Source organism: Nannospalax galili, unplaced genomic scaffold (assembly GCF_000622305.1).
Source record: "Nannospalax galili isolate Female #2095 unplaced genomic scaffold, S.galili_v1.0 scaffold207, whole genome shotgun sequence".
Taxonomy (NCBI): Eukaryota; Metazoa; Chordata; class Mammalia; order Rodentia; family Spalacidae; genus Nannospalax; species Nannospalax galili.
The window spans coordinates 4,288,923-4,313,288 of NW_008358517.1; the positions used below are offsets into that span (position 1 = coordinate 4,288,923).

General features: G+C 45.1%; 1 protein-coding gene across 1 annotated transcript in view; it reads left to right on the plus strand.

The window, feature by feature from the left end:
- Positions 1-2,739: 2,739 nt before the first annotated feature.
- Positions 2,740-24,366, plus strand: part of Myo10 (myosin X) — a 237,900-nt gene continuing 216,273 nt past the window's right edge. Inside the window, exon 1 of the mRNA XM_008821765.3 lies at positions 2,740-3,143. Within this exon, the coding sequence (XP_008819987.1) occupies positions 3,123-3,143 (21 nt within the window). The 5' untranslated portion in view covers positions 2,740-3,122. The remainder of the gene's footprint in view (positions 3,144-24,366) is intronic.

Below are 24,366 nucleotides of genomic sequence, written 5' to 3' on the forward strand. Positions count from 1 at the left end.
TTTTGTAAGACTACAAAATGTGTGTTCATATGGCTGCAGGTTCCACATCACAAACACTTCAAAATACTTGTTTTGGTATAGTATAAAGAATATTCATAATTATATGAAATATTAAAATACTCTTCCTTATGTGACCAGATTATCATCATATAGTTCAACCAAAGCAGCATGTTGTGTAAGAATAAATGCAGAAGCAAATCTAAGAACTCAATATTTTCTATAAAGTTATTATGTAAACGATGCCATTATTTTCACTAATTATTTTGGAACATGTAGTTGTTTTTCATGAAATATGCTATTTTAATATGTAATGGATTTATTGTCATTTTAAAGTACAATAGTAAACAAAATTTACAGGATAGTAACTTAAAAAATGTAACAAGTCTAATGTGCTGGCTTGTTTTGTAATTCCAGTGCTTGGGAGGCTGAAGCAGGCCTGAGCTACACAGGAAGAAGACTCTCAGTGAAGAAACAAGCAAGGCTGGGCTGTAGCTCAGTGGGTTGAGTGCTTGTCTAGTATACGCTATGATCCCCAGCAACGCAAAAGCTGAGCATGGTAGCACAGGCCTGTAATCCCACCACTTGGGAGGTGGGGGCAGGAGGACCAGAAATTCAAGGTCATTTTCAACCACACAGAGAATTCAAGGCTAGCCTGGTATACTTGAGATCCTGTCTCAAAACAAATGAAAATGAACACACTTTATTTTTCAAAAACGGTTCTAGATTTACAGAAATACAGGAAAAGTATAGAGGGCCCATCCAGCCCCTCATCCTCATGCCTAGGATACTCTGTTGTCAGCAGTTGCATTAGCGTGGCACATCTGTTACAGTTGGCAGTCCGGTATTGGATTAGAGACTGACTTCTTTCTGAAAGGCCAAGGCCAAGGTTGTCCAACTGGTCTGGAATAGGGTTGAAGCTGGGAACCCAGCCACACCCACGCACTCCAAACAGCTGCCTAGTAATTTCTCTGGCAGAAATGTGTGCAGGTTAACACCATAATGGCTGTTATTGCTCTGTTGTGCTATCGAACACAGCTGGCAGCAGGACTCATTTGACTAAGCAGTTTGGTTGGTGATGGGATTGTTGATATTTGTCCTGGCTCTGTGTTAACTTTCCTTCAGCCTTGGACACAGCCTTTAATGGTGTAGTCTCAAGTGTGCAAACTTGTGAAAGAAAATCACATAACACGTGATTAATTCGTCTTTACCTTGAGTCTTCCCAAAGAGTAGCGGGATAAAAGTAAGAATATTAATGATGAAGAACTATTTGGAGTTACAAAGAATTACACATCCAAACAAGAATTGTAAGATATTTCATTCATTCATTTTCAGAGACAGGTTAGTGATACAAATTTTAGAGTTCAATATGCTCCCACCAAGGGCTTCTATTTTCCTGATGGCACCAAGAATAAATCACAATATGAGATCAATGCCCCGGTCTCCAGAATAAACCTAGTAGTGCCTAACCAGGTGGGGTGCAGCTTGGGGCACAGTGGCAGTGGCTTTTACAGGGATTGTCTTGGAAGGTAGCTTTCTCTACCCCTTTAAAGGTTGAACAGCAGTTGGCAAGTCTCCTACAGGGAACTTAAACCATTTGTGAAGAACCATTCACTGTTGTTTTCAGCCTGCCAGTTAACTGCACACTGCTGGGCCAGGTGTGACTCATCAGTGAGTCTGACAGTGAATTGGTTCAAAGGGTCCATCCACCGAGCATGGATGGCGTCTCCTTGTGCCTCGTTAAGCGGCTACAGAAGTAAACTCTACTGCTTGTTGGAGCTCTTTCTGCACTGGACCAAGACTCACCCTTCTAGGACCTCCTAGAAGCCTGTAGGAAAGCAGACTCTCAGGAATCGCAGTCTGTGCTACAAAATGCCCAAGTGATTCCTGGCCACCTGGTAAAACTTGGAGAGCTGCCCCAGTGAGAACCGGACTCCACTCCAGGTGGATGAGACCATTCATCCTTGTCCCTTCAATCTGCTGTTTCCTTTGGGTCTAGGCAAAGGGTTACATTTTTAAGATGTTATAGGACACTTCCCCGCTGCTATTACGAAAACTTCTTTTAACCCGACTTGGAGCAGACAAAACGACACGGCAAGGCAGCGTGCAGACTTTCTGATTCGTCCGTTTTCCACTTTCATCACGCGCGGCTCCGCTCACCGTTTATCCTTTCCCGGGATCGCTCCTCGGCGAGGCCGCATCAATGAGACCTGCTTGGAGCGGGTTCCGGGGGTCCGCTAGCATCAAAGGCCCTCCCCCATCCGCGGCGACTACCTAGGCTGCTCTATCATCCGAGGAAAGTCAAGTCACCTATGCACCTAGGCAGGTCGGCGAGAAGACGCCAGGTGCCTAGGTCCCTCAACTTCCCACCGGAGAAGCTCGGGGGCCGGGAGCCCAAAAGTAGGCAGGGCGGGTCTGGGTGGTAGCTGGGGGCGGGGCACCGCGGCAGGCTGGGGGCGGGGCCTCAGGGGCGGAGCCGGGCACCCGGTGGGCGTGATCTGGATATTACCGGGAGGGGCACGGCCTGCGGGACACCGGTCCCGGCTGTGGGCGGGGCTACCGTGGGCGTGGTCTGGGTGTAGCTGAGCGCGGGAGCGCTGCTCGGGCCGGTGGAGGGTCCGGGCCGGGCGCAGAGTGGGCGGAGCCATGCTCCTGGGGGCGTGGTCCCGCCGCGGGGGCGGGGCGTTCCGCGGGGCGGGCTGTGCACGCCGGTGGGCCAGCCTGGGAGCGGGCTGGAGCCGGCTGCGCCTGGGCCGGACTATTCACCGTCGCGGCGCCCGCGGGGAGACGGACTGGGGCGCGCTGGTGGCCGGCTGTTTCCCGGCCCTAGCGCAGTACAGAGGAGGCGGGTGCGCCGCCCTCCCCCAGCCGGGAAGAATGTGCCACCAGCTGTCGTCCGCCCGCGAGCGCCTTGCCCAGAAGTGAGCAACTTGGAGGAAGAAGAGACAAAGGCTGAGGTCCGGACGCGAGAGTTGAGACTCGGGCGGACAAAGGTGCGATGGTGGCGCGGCCGGCCGGCGGGCTGCAACCGCCCGCAGTGGCGCCGTGACACGCATGGTTTCCCCTGACCCGCGCTGACTTCCGCGAGCTGGAGCTGCCGGGCGGGCTGCGGGAGCGCAGGAACAATGGACAGCTTCTTCCCCGAGGTGAGTGCGGGGACCCCAGCGCCGGGTCGGAGGTCCCCGGGGCGAACTTGGTGGGAGGCTCCCGAAACCCGGACTCGGATGAGTAAGTCGGGCAGGTTGGGCTCCGTCCCGCGCTCCCGCGGTCCCCGGGCGGCGGAGGTGCGTCTCCGGGGCGTGGGTGGCTGTCTGACACCCCGCGCCAGGTGAGTCCCGGGGCGCCCGGAGCAGGAAGCTGGAGACGCTCAGTCCCGACGCGCCTTCCTCCTAGAAAGGTCTGCTTGGCCACTTCCTTCCCCGAAAGTGCGGGCTTCCTGTGCAGGGGTGCAGTGGCTTCCAGAGGAGGGGGCTGATGAGGTGTGGGGAGGGACCGCAGGGTCCAGCCAGCCCTGCCGGGCCCGGGGTGCCTGCCGCATCCGGGTCTGGGATCAATCCGGAGCACGCGACCCGACTTTAATGCCAGTCCTTGGCAGATTGTCCATTGTTTAAAAATTCGTTTACGGCAAACAGTGGTTATTTCAGAAGATGAAATTGGTGCCCTCTTTTTAGGGTCTTTGAGGGCGGGACACCACAATGACTTGAAACGTGACTTGAAAACCCCCCTTGTTCCCCCTGGGATCCAGAGCTGCTCTGGTTTCTTGGCTCCCTTTCCTTTCTTGGTTGTGTTTATTTAATAAATTCTGTTTAAGTTTTGAGGTTTGAAGTGGCTCAGAGTAAACTCAGTTGACTTGAGGGAGACTGATGTGATTTTTGTTGAAAGCCAGGGGATGTTTTGTGAATCCGGGAGTCTTGGAATCTTCCAGCAAATGAGATTGGTGAGAGTTTGCCTCAGTGTTAGCTGACTTGCTTTATCGGACTTAATTGGATATAGTATTTCAACTTCTGATGCACACTTAACTGTATTCTCAGACATCTACTCGGAATGGTCCAAGTGATTTTTCTTGTGTAATGGTAAATTGAAAGTTTCAAAGTGATTGTGTCTCATTCACCGTGAAAGGTAGCTTGGGAAGTTATTATCAATACATACTTTGACTTAGAAAGACACACACACAGACACATATATATATATATATATATATATACATATATGTACATATATGTATGTATAGTGACACCCTCCCCCTCTTAACATTCCTAATCCATGGGCTTTTATATTCATGCCTGTAGAGAGGCACCAGGACTTTTTGAGGGTTGTAGTTCCCCCAACAGTAAATGACCCCTGAGCTGGGTTTTTAATTGCTTTCATCTGTAAGAAAACAGGTTCTGTCTCTAGGGCAAATAGTTCTTAACTTGGTGGTCCTTTAGAAAATCTGGTGAAAACATAAAATTTGTATATAGTTGTTGGGGATGACAGGCCTCCCTAATCCCTCTCTCCCTTGGACCTGAGGAGTCCAAGGTCTCCCCTTGGATGGACGTCTGCCCCCTAGAGTAAGTGGAGGGAACTTCAAGATAGCATGCCGCTGCTGTTCCCAAGTCCTGACCTTGCTGAGCCATTGGACTTTTAAGTGCTCCAAGAACTTCTTTTTACCTTGTAGCGAGAGCTGGATCCAGGATTTTATTCCTGTGATTGATATAACACTGAACTTATTTTTACCGGTTTCCTTTTCATTCTCTTAATTTTCTAGATGAAGCGTCTTAATCAAAGATAAGTCACTTGACCAAGGCTGAAGAGCATGTTAGACAATCCACAGTCTTTTTCCCTTGGTCACGAATGGCCAATGTTTCTGGGATTTTTAAAAAATGTATTTAAGATGATGATTTATTTTCTTTCTTTCTTTCTTTCTTTCTTTCTTTCTTTCTTTCTTTCTTTCTTTCTTCATTTCAGCCTGAGTATTCTTCAATATTTCTCTTTAGACAGGGTCTCTCTGTAGCCCCAGCTGTCCTGGAGTCACTATGTAGACCAGGCTGGCCTTGAACTCACAGAGATCCGCCTGCCTCTGCCTCCCGAGTGCTGGGATTAAAGGCGTGCGCTACCACGCCCAACTTTAAGATTATTCTTTTAATATGGTGGTGTGTTTGTGTTATGATATTAATTTCTAGTTGGCTTTCAGCGTTCCACCCTACACTTTGAATAGATAGCAGCAGGCGGGCAGAAAAGGCCAAAACAGTGGTGTTTTGATTGGAGGCACACTCCTAACAGACTCTTTCTCTTTAATGTCTTAGAATACCCCTTTGTTAAATTGTCCAGTTGAGAAAATGTTTCTTTGTCCCGTCAGAATAGAAACAGAAAGCACAGAAATGATAGTTTCCTAGGACAGCTGGCTTACAGGGCTTTCTTATCACTAAGTACCGGCCTGTTCTTTCCAGCTTTTCCCACTATGATTTAGGGAGAATGACTTGTTGCTTGTTAGACAACAATTTGAGGCTCATGCTAACAATTGAGAAGGAAACACAGTGCGATGTTCCATGTGTAAGCCAGATAACAGGGAAATGGGAACCACAGGTGAATCACAGGTGCTTGGAGCTAGATGGGTCTTCTCTCACGGGGTACTACTGAATGGTGGGCTAGACACTTTGTTGTAGGAGCTGCTCTGTGCACTGTCAGATAGACACATCCCTGGCCTTTGCTCACTTGGTGCTTGTAACCTTCCTTTCAACTTGTGACACCCCAAAATGTATGCAGACATTACTGAATGAACCACTCCCAGCTGAGCTGCCTCGGTTCTGCGACCTTCTTGCCCACACTTGCCTGGTTTAACAGGGATCAGGCATCTTGCCGCGGGCCACTGGACAGGGAAGCTTGTGAGGTTTGTGCCAATCAGCTGACGCTGCTCCCTTCAAAATGCACTCCAGGATTGGTGAAATTGAGCGCGCCAAACTCCCCAGTCAAGTTTCAGTTTCTTCATGGCCTTCATTAAATTTTTATGGCTGCTCTTGAGTTAATTGTGTGTGCACATGCGTAGGGAAGCTTGTTTTTTTTTCTCCATTTCTAGGGAGGTTGTTAAAAAGTTGACTTCAGGCAGAAACTAAGTTTAGGTGTGCTTGTTACCAGAATTAATTATATAATAATAAAAGTAAACAGAAAAGGTTCAGCTAGTAAAGTGGCAAGATGACTGTGCTAAGTTGTTGATGTTTTGAAGTGGCCTCTGTGCTCATGTCCTCAGAGCCCTGGGCTGTGCCTGGAATAGAGGGGGCTGGGGGGAGTCCAACCATTTCCAAATACGCTGGCCTCAACTTTTTAATTTTAGGTTTAGGTGTGACATAATGGCTGTGCAAGGACAAGCTCTTTTGAAGATAATTAGTGAGACATTGATTTTAGAATAAATATGTAAAAGCTGCAACACATACAAATATAGAAAGCAGATATTAATGTTTCAAGGAATAACTTGTTAATGGAAAATATTCCAGATAGTCCTACAGTCTGGTTCAGTCTGGAGTGGAAGAAATTCAGCCCCAAATATGTTCAGAGGGGGGCTCGAGATAGAGCTCAGTGGTAGAGAACCCACTTAGCATACACAAGGTCCTGGGTTTGATCCTCAACACCACACAGAAAAATTTCCTGCTTAACTTGGGAAGGTGCCCTGGTTTTAGTTGTTACCTGGAGTTATTCAAACAGCATTTCAAACTAGTACTAGGCCTCCTAAGTCTATTTTTTCCTCCTCTTTTTTTCCTGTTGTATGTGGGGAGAGGTGGTGGGAGGGAGAGATCAAGAGATCTAGTGACATTTCTTCTTAGAAAAGCATTTGGCACATTGGTCTATGTTTGGCAACTACTCCATACCACATCAACTCCTAATGTGTAAAGGAGAAGCGGAGGACCTGGTCCCAAGTCCTGAATTGTAGCCCTGTTGATGGCTATAACATCATATACATTAGCTGGTCCCCTTTGCCTTGTCTCACATGGAGTTAGTTTTTGGACTTTTCTGCATAGTCCAAAATAATTTCTATTGTGAAATCCTGTCTCTGTCTCTGTCCCATCCCCCCCATCTTCCCTTTCTCCCTCCCCCATGCTGTGAGAGGGACAGCAAAGCCCTGGGAACAGCTGTAAGCAGACAGTTGTTCCTGCTGGGGTCACTGAGCTCCCTGGCTTAGGGGGGCCGAGAAGGCCTGCTCCCCCACATCACAAGGCCTGCTCTTCTGGCTGTCTCACCTCTCACAAGTCAGGCAGAAACTGGCATGGGCCAGGCTTTCCTTGTTTAACCAGAGTGATTGGAGGGACAGCAGTGTTTGCTTTTCCAGTTTCATCTGCTTGAAGTGGGGTCACCTTTGAGTGCATGAACCTTGAACACACTCATCATCTGCTCTTGTAACTGGTAGAGTTGGGGTGCCTTATTTAATAGGTTTCAGAATTTTGACTTTAGGATGATTGATACATATTTTCCTCTCATTAATTTGCAGAAATTTTCAAGAACAAGCCTCCAGTAAAGTCTGTGAGGTTTGACACTGTCTCCTTTGCCCTGCAAGAAGGCCTCTGTGAGTGGAAGCCCTCCATTCTTAGCATTCATCCATCCTACACCGTCTGTGGGGAGGAACCACCTGTGGGATCCCACCACTTGTGGGATCCCAGCCATTAGCAGGCCTTCCAGGGTTTTGTCTGTCTAATTAGTAAATAGCTGTACTAGTGACTGTCTTGTTTGGTTATTAGGCAAATTCAAGGGGGGGAGATTTACAAAGCAGGTGGTACATAGTAGGTGATTGATACTAAAAGGTTGGTCTTTAGAGCTACACTTAGAAGTCAAAAAAGAGGCTGGGGATGTAGCTCAGCATGGTACCATGCTTGCGTAACACTCAGGAAACCCTGAGTTAGATCCTCAGCACAACTTAAACAGGGAATAGTGGCATATGCCTGTATGTAATCTTAGCACTGAGGAGATCAGGGCAGAAAGAGCAGAAGTTCAAGGTTGTCCTACATAGAAAAGTTTGAGGCCAGCCTGGGATGAGATCCTATGTAGAGGAAGAGGAGGAGGAGGAGTGGGGAATGGGGGAGGGGAAGAAGGGTGGCTCCTGATGGTAAGTGAAGTCCAAGTACCCATAAGTGCAGGGAGGGCTTGGCCTGAGAGATGTGCCTCCTATTGGATTGTTTCCTGGAAGATTGCGTTGATTTGATTTCCTTCTCTTTCAACCTGGATGCTTTTGCATTCCCAGAATTCCATCTTGAGCCTGTCCTTCCTGCCCTTCCACAATCAGGTGCAGTTCTTCAGCAGGCTCTCAGGCCTTCTGATCTCGAAGCTCCCTTTCCTCTTTCTACCACACGGATGCTACCCAGTTCTCCTCTTACCTTCCCAATTGCCATCCTGTGTGCAGATGGGCCAGGTGTCTTGCCTACCTGATCCTTTTCAACTGTCCCCTGCAGGTCAAGTTCACAGAGGGGCCCCTGCTCTTGTCTCTTGATCTTCAGAGGAATTTGTTAACTGCACACTTTTATATACTTTACCTGACCTTATCCCCATTTTCAAATGAGTAAACTGAGCCATGGGAAGTTAGATATCTTTCATATAAATAAGTGTGGTTACCTTGTGCACACAGGACCATCTTTAAGGGTGGGAGTTGATCCTTTAATAGCAACTATTTTTCCCCAAAGGGTAGTTTTTAAAAATATATATATTATTTTTATGTGTGTGAGAGTAATGTCTGTGTGTATGTAAGTGTACCCATGTATGTAAATGCCCACAGAGGTGAGAAGTGGGTGCTCCCTGCAACTGTAGTTATGGATGGTTGTTAGCCACCATGTGGGTGCAGGGAATAGATCCTGGGCCCTCTGCAAGAGCGGCCAGTGCTATTAACCACTGAACCATCTCTCCAGTCCCTTGTTTTTTTGTTTTTTTTTTTTTTTTTTTTAATAACAGGGAGATGAAGAAAGATATTTCTAACCTTTTTGCTCAATTATGAGGCATTTTACAGTTCTTTGAAGACAATAATGAATATGTATAATATTTGTTCAATATTTACTGTGTAGCAGGCATGTTGCTAAGCACTTGATTAGCACTCATTGAATTTGCTTAACCCTATGAGTAAGACTTTTTGGGTGTTTTTTGTTTTTTTTTTGTTGTTTTTTTTTTTGTCTTTTTGACTTTTTGAGACAGGTTCTCCCTGTAGCCCCAGCTGGCCTGGAACTTGCTATGTAGACCAGACTCAAGATCCTCCTGCCTCTGCCTCCTGGTGCTGGGATTAAAGGTGTGTGCCATCATGCCTGGCATGCCAATGTTTTTTTGTTTGTTTGTTTTGACTTTTTGAGACAGGGTCTCCCTGTAGCCCCAACTGGCCAAGAACTTGTTATGTAAACCAAGCTGGCCTCCATCTCACAGAGGTCCTTCTGCCTCTGCCTCCTATGTGCTGGGACTAAAGACATGGGCCACCACAGCCAGCTATACCAATTTTTTTGTGTTTTTTTTTTTCCTTTGCTTTTTACATAAGAAAGATGAGTATACCTGCTTCTTTGTAAAAGGTGGTTTCTATAGGTGTCAGCCTTGCCTCGGGAGAGGTAGATCTATTGTAGTAAGGCACTTAGATAGTGAGACTTCTCAGGAATATTTGATTAAAAGAAAAGGCAGGACTCATTTATTTCCCTGTTTCTGACTGTCAGTTGCTGGAGTAATCTTTGAGTTGTTCTGATGGTGTCCTTTTCTCCTTCTGTAGCTCTTGCTGGCCTGAAACACACTATGTAGACCATGCTGGCCTCCAACTCTCAAAGATCCACCTGCCTCTGCCTCCACAGTGCTGTGAATGAGGTTTGTGCCATCACGCCTGACTCACTTTTCTACCCTTTGTCCATAGTGGTTGTCTTTTCCTTGGTAGCTCAGCGTGTCTACAGAATGATCAGCTCAGATCGTTTCTCTGAGTGCTCTGCTTTAATACTGCCTACTCATGCACATGACATCCTATCACCCGACCCTGACAGTTACAGGAAAGGTGTTGGAGTCCTGCTGTAAGAGTCCACTGTCTATGGAGTGGACTGGGCCTAACTTGGGAGCTGTGCAGCGTGCTTTAGTCTGTGTTCTTTTTTGAGCTGGTCTCTGTAGGAATGACTTGCAGCCTTGCACCAAAAGGGTGTTGTTTATAATATAAACAAGTTTACTGAGCCCTGTGTTCTTGTGACTTGACCTTGATCCCTCAGGTCCCCACTTTGCCCTCTACCCAAGATTGAGAATGAATGCGAGTGTGCCTGAATTAGCATATCAAAGTGCTCATTGGAAGGGGTGTGAATTGAGAATTGGCTCCCTGTAATCCCAGGTGGCCTGGAATTTGCAATGTGGACCAGGCTGTCCTTGATCTCACTGATCCACCTGCTGCTGGGATTAAATGTGTGTGCTACCATTCCCTGCAGTTTTCACCACATCAAGCCCTTTCCTGTCCTCAACTCCCTACTCCCCACTTCCCAATAGAACCCATGGCCTGTTGCTTAGTAGGCAAGTGCTTTACCACTGAGCTGTGCTCTCAGCCCAAAGCAAGTGTTTTTCAAATTGTTCTCTGTACCTTTCAGTGCTTTAGAGACAACTAAAGACAGAAGTTAATTATTAGCCCAAAAGTTTGTTTTTGTGTAAGACTATGACTTAATACATATTCCCCAGAAAATACATATTGCCCAAAAAAATGTTTTTGGAGATTTTACCTCTAGGAATCTTTTCCTTCCTAGCAATGCAAATTTGAAAAAAATTGTTACATTTTATTTTTATGTGTGTGTGTGTATGTATGTGTGTGTGTGTGCACATGTGGTGTATGTGTGTGGGAACAAGCATGTTACAGTGCATGTGTGGAACTCAGAGGACAATTTGCAGAAGTTGGTTCTTTCCTTCCAGCATGTGGGTCCTGAGGATTGAACTCAGGCTGTCAAACTTGGTGGCAACTGCCTTCTCCTGCTGAGCCATCTTGCCAGCCCATGCTAATGTTTTTATTTCTTTGTTCTGATTTTTTTTAATTATTATTTTATTTTATGTGTATGAATGTTTTGCCTGCATATATGTTGCTGTACCTGTGTGTGCAGTGCCTGCAGAGGCCACAAGAGGGCTTTTTATCCCCTAGAACTAGAGTTACAGATGGTTATTAGCCACCATGTGGTTTCTGGAAACCAAACATGGGTCCTCTGCAAGAGCAACCTGAGCCAGCCCTCCAGCCTCTGCTTGTTTTGATTTTTTATAAAATATTTTATTATTTTTATTTTATGTCTATGAGTGTTATTGCCTGCATGTATGTGAGTGCACCAGTGTCGTGCAATGCCGCGGAGATCAGAAGAGGGCATCAGATTACCCTGGAACTAGAGTGAAGGACAATTTATAGCCACCATGTGGGTGCTGGGACTCAAACCCGGGTCCTCTGCAAGAGCAGTCAGTGCTCTTATCCACTAAGCCATCTCTCCAGCCCCTTGTTTTGATTTTTAAAGATATTAAAAAAAATACTGCCTTAGGTCTAGAGTGGTGGTGGTGGTGAATGCCTTTGATCCCAGCCCTTGGAAGACAGAGGTAGGTGGATCTTTGTGATTTTGAGGTCAGCTTGGTCTATATCATCATGAGTTGTAGGCTGGCTGGGGCTCCATAGTGAGACCCTGTCTCAAAAAAAAAATCACGTTTCTTTTTCAGAGAGGTAAATTTTGTCTCAAATTATTTAAAAATGTGGCTTAAAATGAAATGGCCAAATTCTGTTGGGAGGTTTTGACAATATTATTACTATCAGAATTACCACATAACTACATAATGGCTACTCATGCAGATTTAAGTTAATACTTTCTAGCAAAGACTAGGATTTGACAAACTTAATTACTTTTTTGGGTTTTTTTTTTGTCTTTGTGATATATGTTTGCCTCACAGGTCTTCAGTATACGGAGAAGTTTCTAGGTGCTGAGGTCTAAGCATAGCACCATCTTGGGTTATTTTGAGGGCTATGCCATCAATTCATGACCATCTTAGGTGGTAGCTAGTTGTTTGCTTTTGTAACAGCTCATGAACTTCTTTGTACCTAGCTCATTGCACACTTGTCTGATTATGTCTTTTTTTTTCTTCTTCTTTGATTTATTTATTTTTTTATGGGGCTTTTGGCTACTCTAACATTCCCCCTCTGAAGAGGTAACCCTAAAATCTTTTAAGGATTAGAGAAAAGCTCCCAAATATTTTCGAGATTTTTGGCCTTTGGAATGGAGTAGGTTGCTAATAGGCCCAAGGACAATGTGAGTTTTAGCCAAGGAACTGGCTACTTTTCTTTAGGGTCTTTTTACCCTAACTGCCTAGCCAGTTCCTACCTCCTATTCTTATCACACCATCCTCTGAAGGGGTTACCCAAATTGCCAATAGGGAATCAGGACACAGAGCACTCTGGCTTCTTCCATGCTGAACAGGGACACAGAGTGAGGCAATTGGGGTACCCCTTCAGTGGGTCTATCTAAAAGACTCCCAAATTGCATAACTCTTATCTCTACTGATTATGTCTTGCAGATGAAAATTTGCAGGCATGGAGGTGTGGGATCAAAGTTTTTACTTGGATTCTTTAACAGAGTTAAGCTTAATAAGAAGTGTCAGTGCGGCTTGTAGGAGGCATAGCTGAGCCAGTGGATGTATGAGCTGGGGGCTTTTGTAGCTTCTCATTAAGATGAGTGAAAAGTGCTGTTTGGTGGAGGACATTAGAGCGGAATCCTAGATTTATGTTTCCACTTTCAAGTCTTCAGTTTTTCTTGGTTAATTACAAGCAAGACTGTTGATTGACGTGCCCTTCCCCTATCTGGGCATGGTTACTAATGTCTATTTAAGGTCAGAGCACACACAGGGAACTTGGCTATGTGTTTTCTGGTAACCGTTGGACATTTGTTTGAAGAATTACTTGTCTGACCTTCTTTTCATTTTCTTTGTGTTGTACTGTCCTTGGGAGCTGACCATGGACAAAAGTTGCTATGTGGTGCTCTTCTAAATTGGAGACTTGAGTGATAATATAGTAGTACTCTGTGTGTGTGTGTGTGTGTGTGTGTGTGTGTTGGGAGACCTGGGTGTGTTCACGCTCATTATTTGTTAACTCAGGAAGTCTTTCCATGGACTTTGGACTAGCAGTGTTGAGTGCTCAGTGAAGACTTGCCCCACCTCTAACACTATACTGCAGGTTTGCTTCCTGGGACCTAGGAGGGTGAAGGTTGAAGAAACCAGTCCTCACATTGAGTGTGGCCATCTAGCTATTGCAGAAAAGAGCAGAGGCTCTTAGAACCCACCTGTGGGGGTAGCTGACTATTCCCAGATATCAAAGCAGACCCCTGAATTGAACGTATCAACTGCTGTCTTGGTTAAAGGATTTACTGCTACAGCCCAGAGCTAAGAGCCAGGAAACTCCCTCTGCTAGTTTCCAGACTCAGATTTCTGAGTGTATTCAAGTGTACCCACTTAGTAACTCTTTACAACCCTGGTACCCTTGACATTTTAGGCCAAATCAGTTTTTGTTGTGGGGGACTGTCCCGTGTATTGTAAGGTTTTGAGCCTCCTTTTGACTTCTCTTAATCATTAGGTGACAGTAGTATCCCAAACCTTCTGACTGTGACAACCAAATGTCTCTAGATATGGTGTGAGGGGAATGGTTCCGTGTTGAGCACTGTGGGCGGTGGGCTGTCTTCTGCTGCAGATTGAACTCGGTAGTACAGGGTCAGCCTCAGCACCTCTGCTCTTTCCTGGCTGCTTTTCACCACTTTGGGCGAGGAGGACCACACCTATGCTGTAGTTTTAGTCTATGTGCATCTAGATTCACGCCCTCAGGTGTCAGCATGTACAGCCATTGGGTACCATTTGTCAAGTAGAACATTCCCAGTCAGCTGGGCCATCTGCCCTCAGGTTTCTACTGTCTCATACAAGGGTCCCTTTAACCCCAAGTGCTCTATTATTTGTATCGTCTTCCTCAAGTGTTAGAGAAATATTGATTATGCTGAGTAAGTAAACTGACAGTTGCTCTTTCTGAAAAAGGAGGATCATATTGTCTCACAAAGCCTTGGAGCATGCTAAAGTTACATCTCCTGCCCTCTCCTTGTATGTGCGCTTAGAAACTGTCCAAATAGCCAAGAATGTAACTCAGTGGTAGAATGCTTCCTTGACTGTGCAAGGTGGCTTTAGTCTCCAGCACTACTAAACATTTTAAAAAACTGTCTAAAAGTACAGGAGGTCCTTCCTCTTTGCCTGTCACTCAGTGTTCCTGGAGAGGACATCTTATATAAGAGTAGTTCAGTATCAGAATAATAGTTCAGTAACAACACTGGCATTTCTGTAGGCTTGGGATTTTACTCAAAAACCTCAAAACATACATACTTATTCCTGTGTGCATGTACTTCTATGAGCAGTTCTAACGGTGTTGCGGCATGTACAGTCCTTCCCCAACGTGGCAGTCCCTCATGCTGCCCCGTATCATGCTTCTTCCTACCCTCCAAACTCTGTTGACTACTCCAACCCCTGGGACGGCTTATCTATTATTCTTCTCTAAAATTTTGTTACTTGAGAGTCTTACATAAATGAACTCAGTGTACAGTACAGCATATAACCTCGCATCCAGTTTTACAATTTTTTTTTTTTTTTTGAGAAAGGATCTCATGTAGCCTAGGCTGGCTTTAAGCTCACTGTCTTACTCTGTAGCTGAGAATGACCTTAGACTTCTGATCTTTCTGCATCCATCTCCCAAGTGCTGAGATTCCAGGGGTGCACGAATGAGCCCAGCTAGTGCCATGGTATGCATGTGGAGGTCAGAGGGTAACTTTTGGGTTGGTTCTCCTTTGCTACATTGTGGTGGTTTGAATGAAAATGTCCCCCATAGGCTCCAAGTATTTGGACATTTTGTCTCCAGAGGATGGCGCTGTTTGGGAGGTTTTAGAAGGTGTGGCTATCCTGGAGGAAGCACGTCACTGGGAGCGGGCTTAGAGAGTTCTTCAGCCTTGCAGGATCTCCAGTCTCTTGCTTCCTGTGCCTGCATGATGATGTCAGAGCTTAGCTTCTGCTGCTCCTGCTCCAGCCACCTCCAGGCACCATGCCTCCCTGTCATGACTGACTGTAATTCCCCTAGAACCGTAAGCTCAAATAAACTCTTCCTTCTATAAATTGCTTTGGTCAGTGTTTCTGTCACAGCAGCGGAAAAGTGATTAATACAGTAATACCCGGGAGATGTAAGATAAATAAACCCTTTCCTCCCCAAGCTGGTAATTGTCAGTGTTTTGTCACAGCAATGAAGAAACAAACTAGGGGATTATGTGAGTTCTGGGGATGGGACCTAGCATCAGATATGTGTAGTAAGTACTTTTACCCACAGAGTCAACTCCTGGTCCAAGATTTTCAATAGTTTGAAGTAGATTTGACTGTTTCTATTCTTGGTCATCACTATACAGTATAGAAATCAGGAGTTTTTGTGTCCAGGATGTTCAGAATGGGCTCATTTAAACCATCAGTGTCATACATAGCCCCACTACATGCTAGTCCCACATGAAGTAGCCAGGTGAGCAAACTATACCTTTAGTTTGAGGTATACAAAATGTTTTGGGACCTTGAATGAAATGCAGCAAGACTTTCCTGTCCTTAATCATTATCTCAGCGTGATTGAGGCCTAAGGGAATTCTTTAAGCCAGGACTTCAAGGACGTCTGATCCCTCTTTGGGTCAGGCTTAGTGCGGTGGTAGTGAGGGGTTATTCTGGTAAAGTAAGGCAGTTTCCACTGGGCCTGCCACTCTGCAGGAAGCAATGGCATCTAGGTACACAAATATTTGCTCCACTATGAGCCTACTCAGAGCTTGTGAATGAGATGCTGTGTGACGGGAGGTACAGAAAAGGTCCTCGGGGGTTCTTTGCATTGCTTTGGACCTGGGTCTTGCCTGTTTAGGAGGAATGGCTGCTACAGGAGCCCAGTGCAGAAACTAGGGGAATGGGTTCCAAGTTACTTCTTACTGAACAGGGCTTTTTCTCACCTCCACTTCTTACTTCTCTGCCCTCATACTATGAACAGAGAGCTGTGTTTGGGGCAGAAGACAAAACAAAAAAAAAACTTTGAGGCACAACACACAAAGGAGTATTCTCCTTAACTTTCTCTGTCTCCCATGAGAGGGCCACACGATCCTACAGAGATGGGCTGTTTCCATCTTTTCCAGTCCTGGGACTCTGACCTGCCTTGACTCTTCCTACTTGTTTTTGAGCCAGCTTGCCATGCGGTGTCCATCAAGACCCCTCACTCTGCTTCTTCCTCCCTGTAATTACACTCTATTGAGATTGGCCTTGAGTCGCAGGGAGACACCCTGTATTCTGCTCTTACCACCAAGGTTGTATGTCAAAGTCAAGGCAAAGTATTTCCCCACATACTAATTTTCTCTCTGGGTCAGTCCTGTTTGACAGAAAAACCTCCACTTCCTCTTGTTTGTCCCACAAAGTGTGTGTGTGAATGTGTTTCAGTGGCAGGCAGGTGAGCTGATACCACACAGAAAGGAGATGACGGCTGTTCCTAACTCTCTCTGTCTGTGTAATGAGTTTAATACATGCACAGTGTCCCTTGGTATGTGTGAGGATTGGTTGTAGGGGTCCTAGGTTGAACATCAGGATCCCTGGTGCTCAAGTCCCTTATATAAAATGGCATCATATTTGACTATAACTTGCAAGCATATTCCTGTTATGTAAATAATCATAAAATTATTTTGTTTATGAACTCTTGACTTTTGCACTGAGTTGAACCTCCAGGCAGAATCTGTGGCTAGAGGGATGACTGTGTATATCACATCTAGATGCTTATGTATATATATATGAGTACATCATAGTTCCTGACTGAGGTAGTCACAGCTGCTGTTGTGGGAAATGAAGCCTCGTATCAAGGCCATATCAACAGTTCCTTTTGCTTAAATCTAGTGAACTTGGTGCTTGCTGTAAAGAAGCAGTCTTTGTAGGCAGTGTCTTGTGCCGCCTGTACTTTTCTAAGATAAAAGTTGGACAGCGCCTCCCACTGTTTCACACGTACTTGCCTTGTTAGGATGCCGTCAGCAGAATGCTGTTTTGACTGCCCTAGGAATTGTTTTCAAAAGATTTACATGTTAGGGGTTGTCTTAAAAGTAGGTGCCAAGTTCAGCTTCAAGGTTATGAAGTTCAGGTGCAGACTGTAAATTCTGGCTTTAGTTTTCTTCAGACCCAGAGAACCATTCAAAGTCTCTGCTGTTTCTCACGGTGATACAGATTTTTCAGCTGTAGCAATTTCCTTCTGCCCTCAGGCAGATTTGGTTCTTAACTGTATATTAGTTTCTAAAAACAGCATCCACTTAGGTTCTCTTATGTAGGCCAGAGCATGTCCCCTGCTCCCTCTTTCTCTTTCTCTCAAAGATCTCAAGTAAACCAGGCTGGCTTCAAACTTGCTGTGTAGCTGAGAATGGTCTTGAACTCCTGATCATCCTGCCTCTACTTCCTAAGTGCCGGGGCTTCCCTGGTATCCTCTGTCTATTTCCTAAGTACTGCAATTTCAGGTGGCCAGCACAGCTGCTGACAGTGATGTGTGGATCCAACCTCTGGGCCCCCCTGCTTGTGTGGCGGGTGGCCGGTACACCTGTCGACAGTGATGTGGGGCTCCAACCTCTGGATCCCCTGCTTATGTGGCGGGTGGCCGGTACACCTGTCAACAGTGATGTGGGGATCCAACCTCTGGGCCCCCCTGCTGTGTGGCGGGTGGCCCGTACACCTGTCGACAGTGATGTGGGGATCCAATCTCTGGCTGCTTTATTCACTGAGCCATCTCCACAGCCCCCCAAACAATTTTTTTATCTTAAATTACCATTTCTCTTTTTGTTGATTTATGGCCAAGTTCTGTGACTTGTCCATGCAGTTTTGGTGAGTTCTGCATGACTTGTGCTATGCAGCCTCAGTGACTACATTTTCTTTAAGTTCTTCTTTTAGTTTTTCTCGACAGGGTTTCAATTATGTAGCCTAGGCTGTCCTCAGGCTCATGGCAATCCTCCTGTCTCAGCCTCCTGAGTGCTGGTAGCATGTGCTGCCACACCTGACTAGTTGCCTTTTAATTACATTTTATTTATGTTGTGGGGAGGGAGGGCACATGGGTACTATAGTGCATGTGTGTCACGTGCACATGTGGAGGTCAGAGGATAGCTTGCAGGAGTTAGTTCTTTCCTGTCATGTGGGTCCTGGGGATCAAACTCAGGTTGTTAAACTTGGCAGCAAGCACCTTTACTTGCCAAGGTATTTTGCTGGCTCGTGGTTTGTTTTTGTGAGATGGAGTCCATAATTGTAAGTAAATTGGCCTGACCTCACCATTCTGCCACAGAATCCCAAGAGCTGGGATTACAGACATGTATCACCTCACTTGGTTAATTCAGTTTTTTTTTTTTAACTTATATAAAACTTCTTGATCACTTACATATGGACTGGGGCTTTGCTGAGTTGGTTATATGTGAATTCTTGTAAACTGCCCAGGCATCCTATGCAGTCAGTATGTCTGTCATCTCCATTTTACATAGGAAATCAGAGACTGTCACACAGCCTTGAAGTGAAAGAACCCCAATGTGGACCCATGGGGCCAACTGTACATTCTAGATTCCTCAGGGGTTCATGCAGTTTTGCACAGGTGAAGGAAGAGGTTATGTGGACCGTTTTGCTTCTCTGCAGAGAGCAGGCAGATCATGTGAGGCAAGCCTAAGGAGAATTCCCCCCCCCTTTTGTTTTTTGCCAGCAACCAGTGGAATAGGGAATAGAAGTTTTCAACTCAGACAAAGCAACTACACAGACTAGGTACTTGTTTTTGTGATGAAGGCAACTGCGTGATAGGCATACATTGGAATTCTGTTCAGCGGCAAGTCTCAATACATCTCCATTATACTTACTGTTATTTAATATACATCTAGATCTGTGGTTATCTTAATTTTCTTTGTGATATTTTTGTGGTATTCATGAATGGTTGGGATGTAAAGTTATTTTGTCTGCATCTTGAGGATAAATTTGGGCACAAAGCACCAGACACCTGATACGTGTATTTCTGAGATGGATAAAAGAGCAAGGGCCAGCATCGGCAAGCTCCAATATATTTATGGGATCTCTTTGGGCCATTTAATTGTTGTAGTTAATTTCCAAATGCTCAAGTTACCAATGCTGATCATGCAAGAGGTAGCCACTTTGAATGTGGCCAGTGAACCTTTGCTGGCAAGCCCCACATCTTTCTTTTCCACGTCTCTCAGTTTTGATGAGTGTGTGACTTTTCCTTCTGCTTCATTTTCACCAGGCATGTTGTTTTTATTACCAGCCACAGTAGTGAATCCCTCTGTAGGCAGCTGGCACTGTAGGCAGCAGAGTCAGACTCGTATTTGCAGAAAATAAATGGGAAGACGCATCTCATAAGTTCACACACCCTCAACTACTCTCATCGAATCTTCAGGCAGGAGAGAAACTAAATTGAAACCTGACTTAAAGTGGATTAGCAGCAAATTCTTTCTGTGCTTATCTGTCTGATTTTTTTTTTTTTTGGAAAAGCTTTTTAAAAGTTTTTAGTTATGTATCTGTGAGTATGTATACATGTCTACATGTGCCTGTGGAGGCTGGAAGAGGGTATTAAATCCTTAGAACTGGACTTACAGGCAATGTGCGCTGTCTTATGTGGGTCCTGGGGTCCTTTGGAAGAGGAGCAAGCATTCTTAACTACCGAGCCATCTCTCCAGTCCCCAATTGGAGTTCTTCGGTTTTTATGTTTAAATATTTCATTATTATTTTTATTATGTGTATGAGTGTATTGCCTGCATGTATATAAGTGCATCTGTGTCATGGAATGCTCTCGGAGGTCAGAGAGTGTCAGATTCCCCCGAAACTGGAGTTAATAGATAGTTGTTTAGGCGCCACATGAGTACTGGGAATTGAACCTGGGTCCTTCGCAAGAGCAGCCAGTGCTCTTAACCACCAAGCTAACTCTCTAGCCCCCAAGTGGATTTTTATTGACTCGGAAAATGCTATAAATTAGATATCTTTCTAGATGAACTTGAGTGTGACATATATTATGTTTATTGCTTGCATATTAATGAGTTTCTGGTTTTTTGCTATGATAAAATATCCTGAGAAAAACAACTGAAAGGAGAAAGGGTTGATTTTTGACTTACAGTTCCAGGGGGATAGAGCCCAAAATGACAGGAAAGGCATGACAGCAGGCAGAGGAGGCTTGGCTGCCGAAGCAGGAGGCTGGTACATCACATTGCATCACTCAGGACGCAGAGAGGGAACAGCAAAAGGGGCAGGCTGTAAACCCCAAAGTCCACCCCGGAGGTGCACTTCCTCCAGTAAGGCTCCACCTCCAAAAGGTTCCATAACCTTCCACCAGCTGGGGACCACGTGTTCAAACACACAGAGTTTAGAGGGGATATTTTATATTCAGACTACAACAGGTATAATTTAACTAAAAGACTCCTTGGAATCCAAGTGGGATATTTAATTTGTTAAACCAAGAGTCAGCATGTATCCTTTGAATCAAAATGAATCTACCAGGTAGATGATATGTGGAGTGTTGACCCATCTAATATGGACCTCAGGTCTCTGGAGATAATTTGTGATGGAAATCTGGGTTTGATAGCCTGGTGGGTCATGTCCTGGGGGATCCTCACCCAGGTTGGGACTTAACACTCAGGGCACCAAGTAGTTCAGCTAATAAGGGGCACACATGTATTCATTCACTAGCTGTGATGTCCAGCTTAGTGATAATAAGTGGTAGTATGGTGATCTCTCTGCTTCAGAGATCACTGCTTGGTAAAGACCTCTGTTGGTGGAAGGCAGCATGATTCAGGGACCTCTGGTTGACTCTGAGGCTAAGGAGGTGCTGGCAGTTTGGAGAATGTTCACCCCTTGCAGTCACTGCATGATGAGGGGCAGCTGGGAACATCAGGCAACTTCCATCGGTAAATCCATGCACCTTGGAAAGTCCCTCAAGTTGACTGGAAATTAGGATCCTCTTAATGAATAACAGCAACAGTAAAAGCAGATGACATTCCTGAGGGTCTATCTGGTGCCATTCTGTGCTCTAAATCCTTTCTGTACTGTCTCTCATTGAATCTCCTGTGTATTGGGAGCTATTGTTTATCCTAGGTGGAGTTGAACAACCAGTTTAGAGAGTTTAAATTCCTTGTCAAGTCACACAGTTTGCTGGAATTTCAAGTTTTTTGGCTCCTCCAGAGCCTGTGTGTGCTCCTTTCTTCAAGTTCTCCTGCCCAGTTGGATTGTCAATCCCAAGAACCAGCAGCATCCCTACACAGTTTGGGGGCTTTTCCTAGTGCAGTAGGATCCCACTCCAGCCCGTGATTCTATTTCAAGGTTATTTTTATGGCTTGGGTTCCCAGCTGAGGCCGTATTTTGTCTGGTACTTCCTCAAATATCTGAGACTAGAAACTTAATTTATAAATAGGAAAAACAAAAAAGTGAACTCAGCAGAGAGAACAGTGTTGTAGATGGGCCTTGCTCTCAGACTTCACTGGTCCTAAGATGTGATGGTTCTAGCACATGTTGATTTGCCTCTTAGCTGACCACTTGTCTAACAGACTTACCCATGGTGGATATTAGGTTGCCTGGGAATGGCCCAAAAGATTTTGTAGGGGGTCCTTGGAGAGGCTGTTCCCTGGTTGGAATCACATGGACTGGCAGTGAAGGAAGGCAGGTAGCCAGCAAGGATCAGCAGAATCTGCCCAGCAGTGGGTAGGCTGTGTCGGCTCCCACCAGACACACCAGGTAAAGCACCATGTTCTCTGCCTAGATTCCCATTGGTGCTCTAGCAAGAGTGCCATCTTCAACATATGGCTCAGCCCTCAGGACCTCACTGGAACATTAGGTTCTGCTGGTTTGTCAGTAGCTAGTGTTCCCTGGCCTTCCTGACCCACATATGCACATAATTGAAAATAAATTAAAAGAAAATATTTTATTTATTTATTTATTTATTTTATGTGTATGAGTGTATTTCCTGCATGTGTATGTGTACCCATGTCATGCAGTGCCCTCAGAGGGCAGAAGAGGGCATCAGATTCCCTGGAACTGGAGTTAGGGACAATTGTTAGCCACCATGTGGGTGCTGAGAATTGAACCCAGGTCCTCTGCAAGAGCAGTCAGTGCTTTTAATCGCTGAGCCATCTCTCCAGCCCTTTAAAAAAATATTTTAACAAAAGAAACATTAGGGGCTGGAGAGATGGCTCAGAGTTTGCTAAGAACACTGACTGTTCTTGCAGAAGATCTGGTTTCAAATCCTAGCACCCATATGGCAACTAACAGCTGTCCGTAACTCCAGTTCCAGGAGATCCGAGAGTCTCTTCTGTCCTTCGTGGGTATTGCATGATATGGGTGCACTTACCTATATGCAGGCAGTACACACATACATGTAATAAAATAAAAATAATAAATTTTTTTAAATTAAAAAAAATTAGTAGTGATACCTATAATAGCCATATCTAGGACCTTTTCAATACTTACTGTGCCTGTCACTCCTCTAAGAATTACCCTATGGAGTAGGAGTAGTTACAAGCATGAGGCACAGGGTGGAGTGTGGCTTGCTGAAGTCACACACCTAGCATTAACAGGACCCATTTCAACTCAGAGCCTAGGCACCCTAATTCTGGTTCTTCCAGAACCTTCTCATGTGTACAAAAATCCATCTGAGGTACTCAATGATTGTTGAAGGAATCAAAATGACAAGAAACATACTCTTCATGAAACATGCAACCCTCCAAACCCCACATCTCTGGAAAAAACAGAGAGGGAAGGAGGAGGAAGGAGGAGGGAGGGAGGAGGGAGACCACAAACTCTTAAAATAGAAAAATATAGCATTTCCCCTCCCTTCAAAAGGCTATCCAGTTTCTGCTCGTGGATTAACCAAGTAAAACAGAGAATAAGCCACAAATCCAGACAACACAGGATCCATTCCAAAAGTGCAGAAATTTAACCTAGATCCAAACAGTTTCACGAATAGAGTAAACACGTTTTGGAAGCAAGCTAAAACTAACTCAAAATATGGGCCATTCCATTCTTTTGCATACAGTAAGGAAGTATCACTTTGCACCATCCAAGGACTATGAACTGTACCTAAATATTGTTTGGCCCACTCACTAAAAACCAACACCTTTTCTGTTACTTGTCAACATTGTACAATTCGGGACATCTCACAGAAGTCTAGGGACATCTCACAGAAGTCTAGGGACATCTCACAGAAGTCTAGGGACATCTCACAGAAGTCTAGGGACATCTCACAGAAGTCTAGGGACATCTCACAGAAGTCTAGGGACATCTCACAGAAGTCTAGGGACATCTCACAGAAGTCTAGGGACATCTCACAGAAGTCTAGGGACATCTCACAGAAGTCTAGGGACATCTCACAGAAGTCTAGGGACATCTCACAGAAGTCTAGGGACATCTCACAGAAGTCTAGGGACATCTCACAGAAGTCTAGGGACATCTCACAGAAGTCTAGGGACATCTCACAGAAGTCTAGGGACATCTCACAGAAGTCTAGGGACATCTCACAGAAGTCTAGGGACATCTCACAGGAGTCTAGGGACATCTCACAGAAGTCTAGGGACATCTCACAGAAGTCTAGCTTTCTGGTGACTTTTTAAAAACTAGAAAACCTGGCAACACCGGGTCCTAATTCTCCCAGGTCTGTTTGCCACAGTCCCCGCTGCTCCACATAGCCTGTTTCATCTTACCTTCCTGGGTTGTTGGCTCTGGCTGTGCCAGGATTTACCCCCCTTCATACAGTGCTTTGCATATTCATTCCCCTTGGCCTTACCACCCGTTTTAAAAAGGCATTGTTTTGTGTATAATACCTTCATTCAGAGTAAGGTTTTAAAGGGAAGTGTTTCAGTTATTTAATGGACTTGTCAAGCAGTGCTTTTAATTAAACTTGGCTCAAATAAAAAGGAAAGTGGGTATGAATGTGGGCCAGTCTTGGGTACAGGACACTGCGTCATACCTTAATTCTGACCAAATGGCAGGATAAACTCCTTTTCAAAAAAGTGTATTTGAGCCACCCAAGTGAGGAACTGTTCTATTTATAGTGCCAAGGGTTAAAGCTTCCAGACAACTTTCATCTACCACCCTGCCCCCACCACTCCCATATGTGTAGGGCACAGGCACATGTGTGAGCACACACATACTGTATTTGCTCAATATTGAATTTCAGCCTTTCTGTCAGTTTGGTTTGTGATGATTCCTGAGCTATAGGCACGTTTCTGGACACTTGCCAACCACACAGGGCGAGGGGAGAGTGCGCCTCACGTTGATTTTATAAAGTTCTCCAGAAAAAGCTGACACTTCTCAAGGTTTCATCTGTTTTTTTTTTGTTTTTTGTTTTTTTTTTTTTTTTAAATAGGTTTTATTTATTTT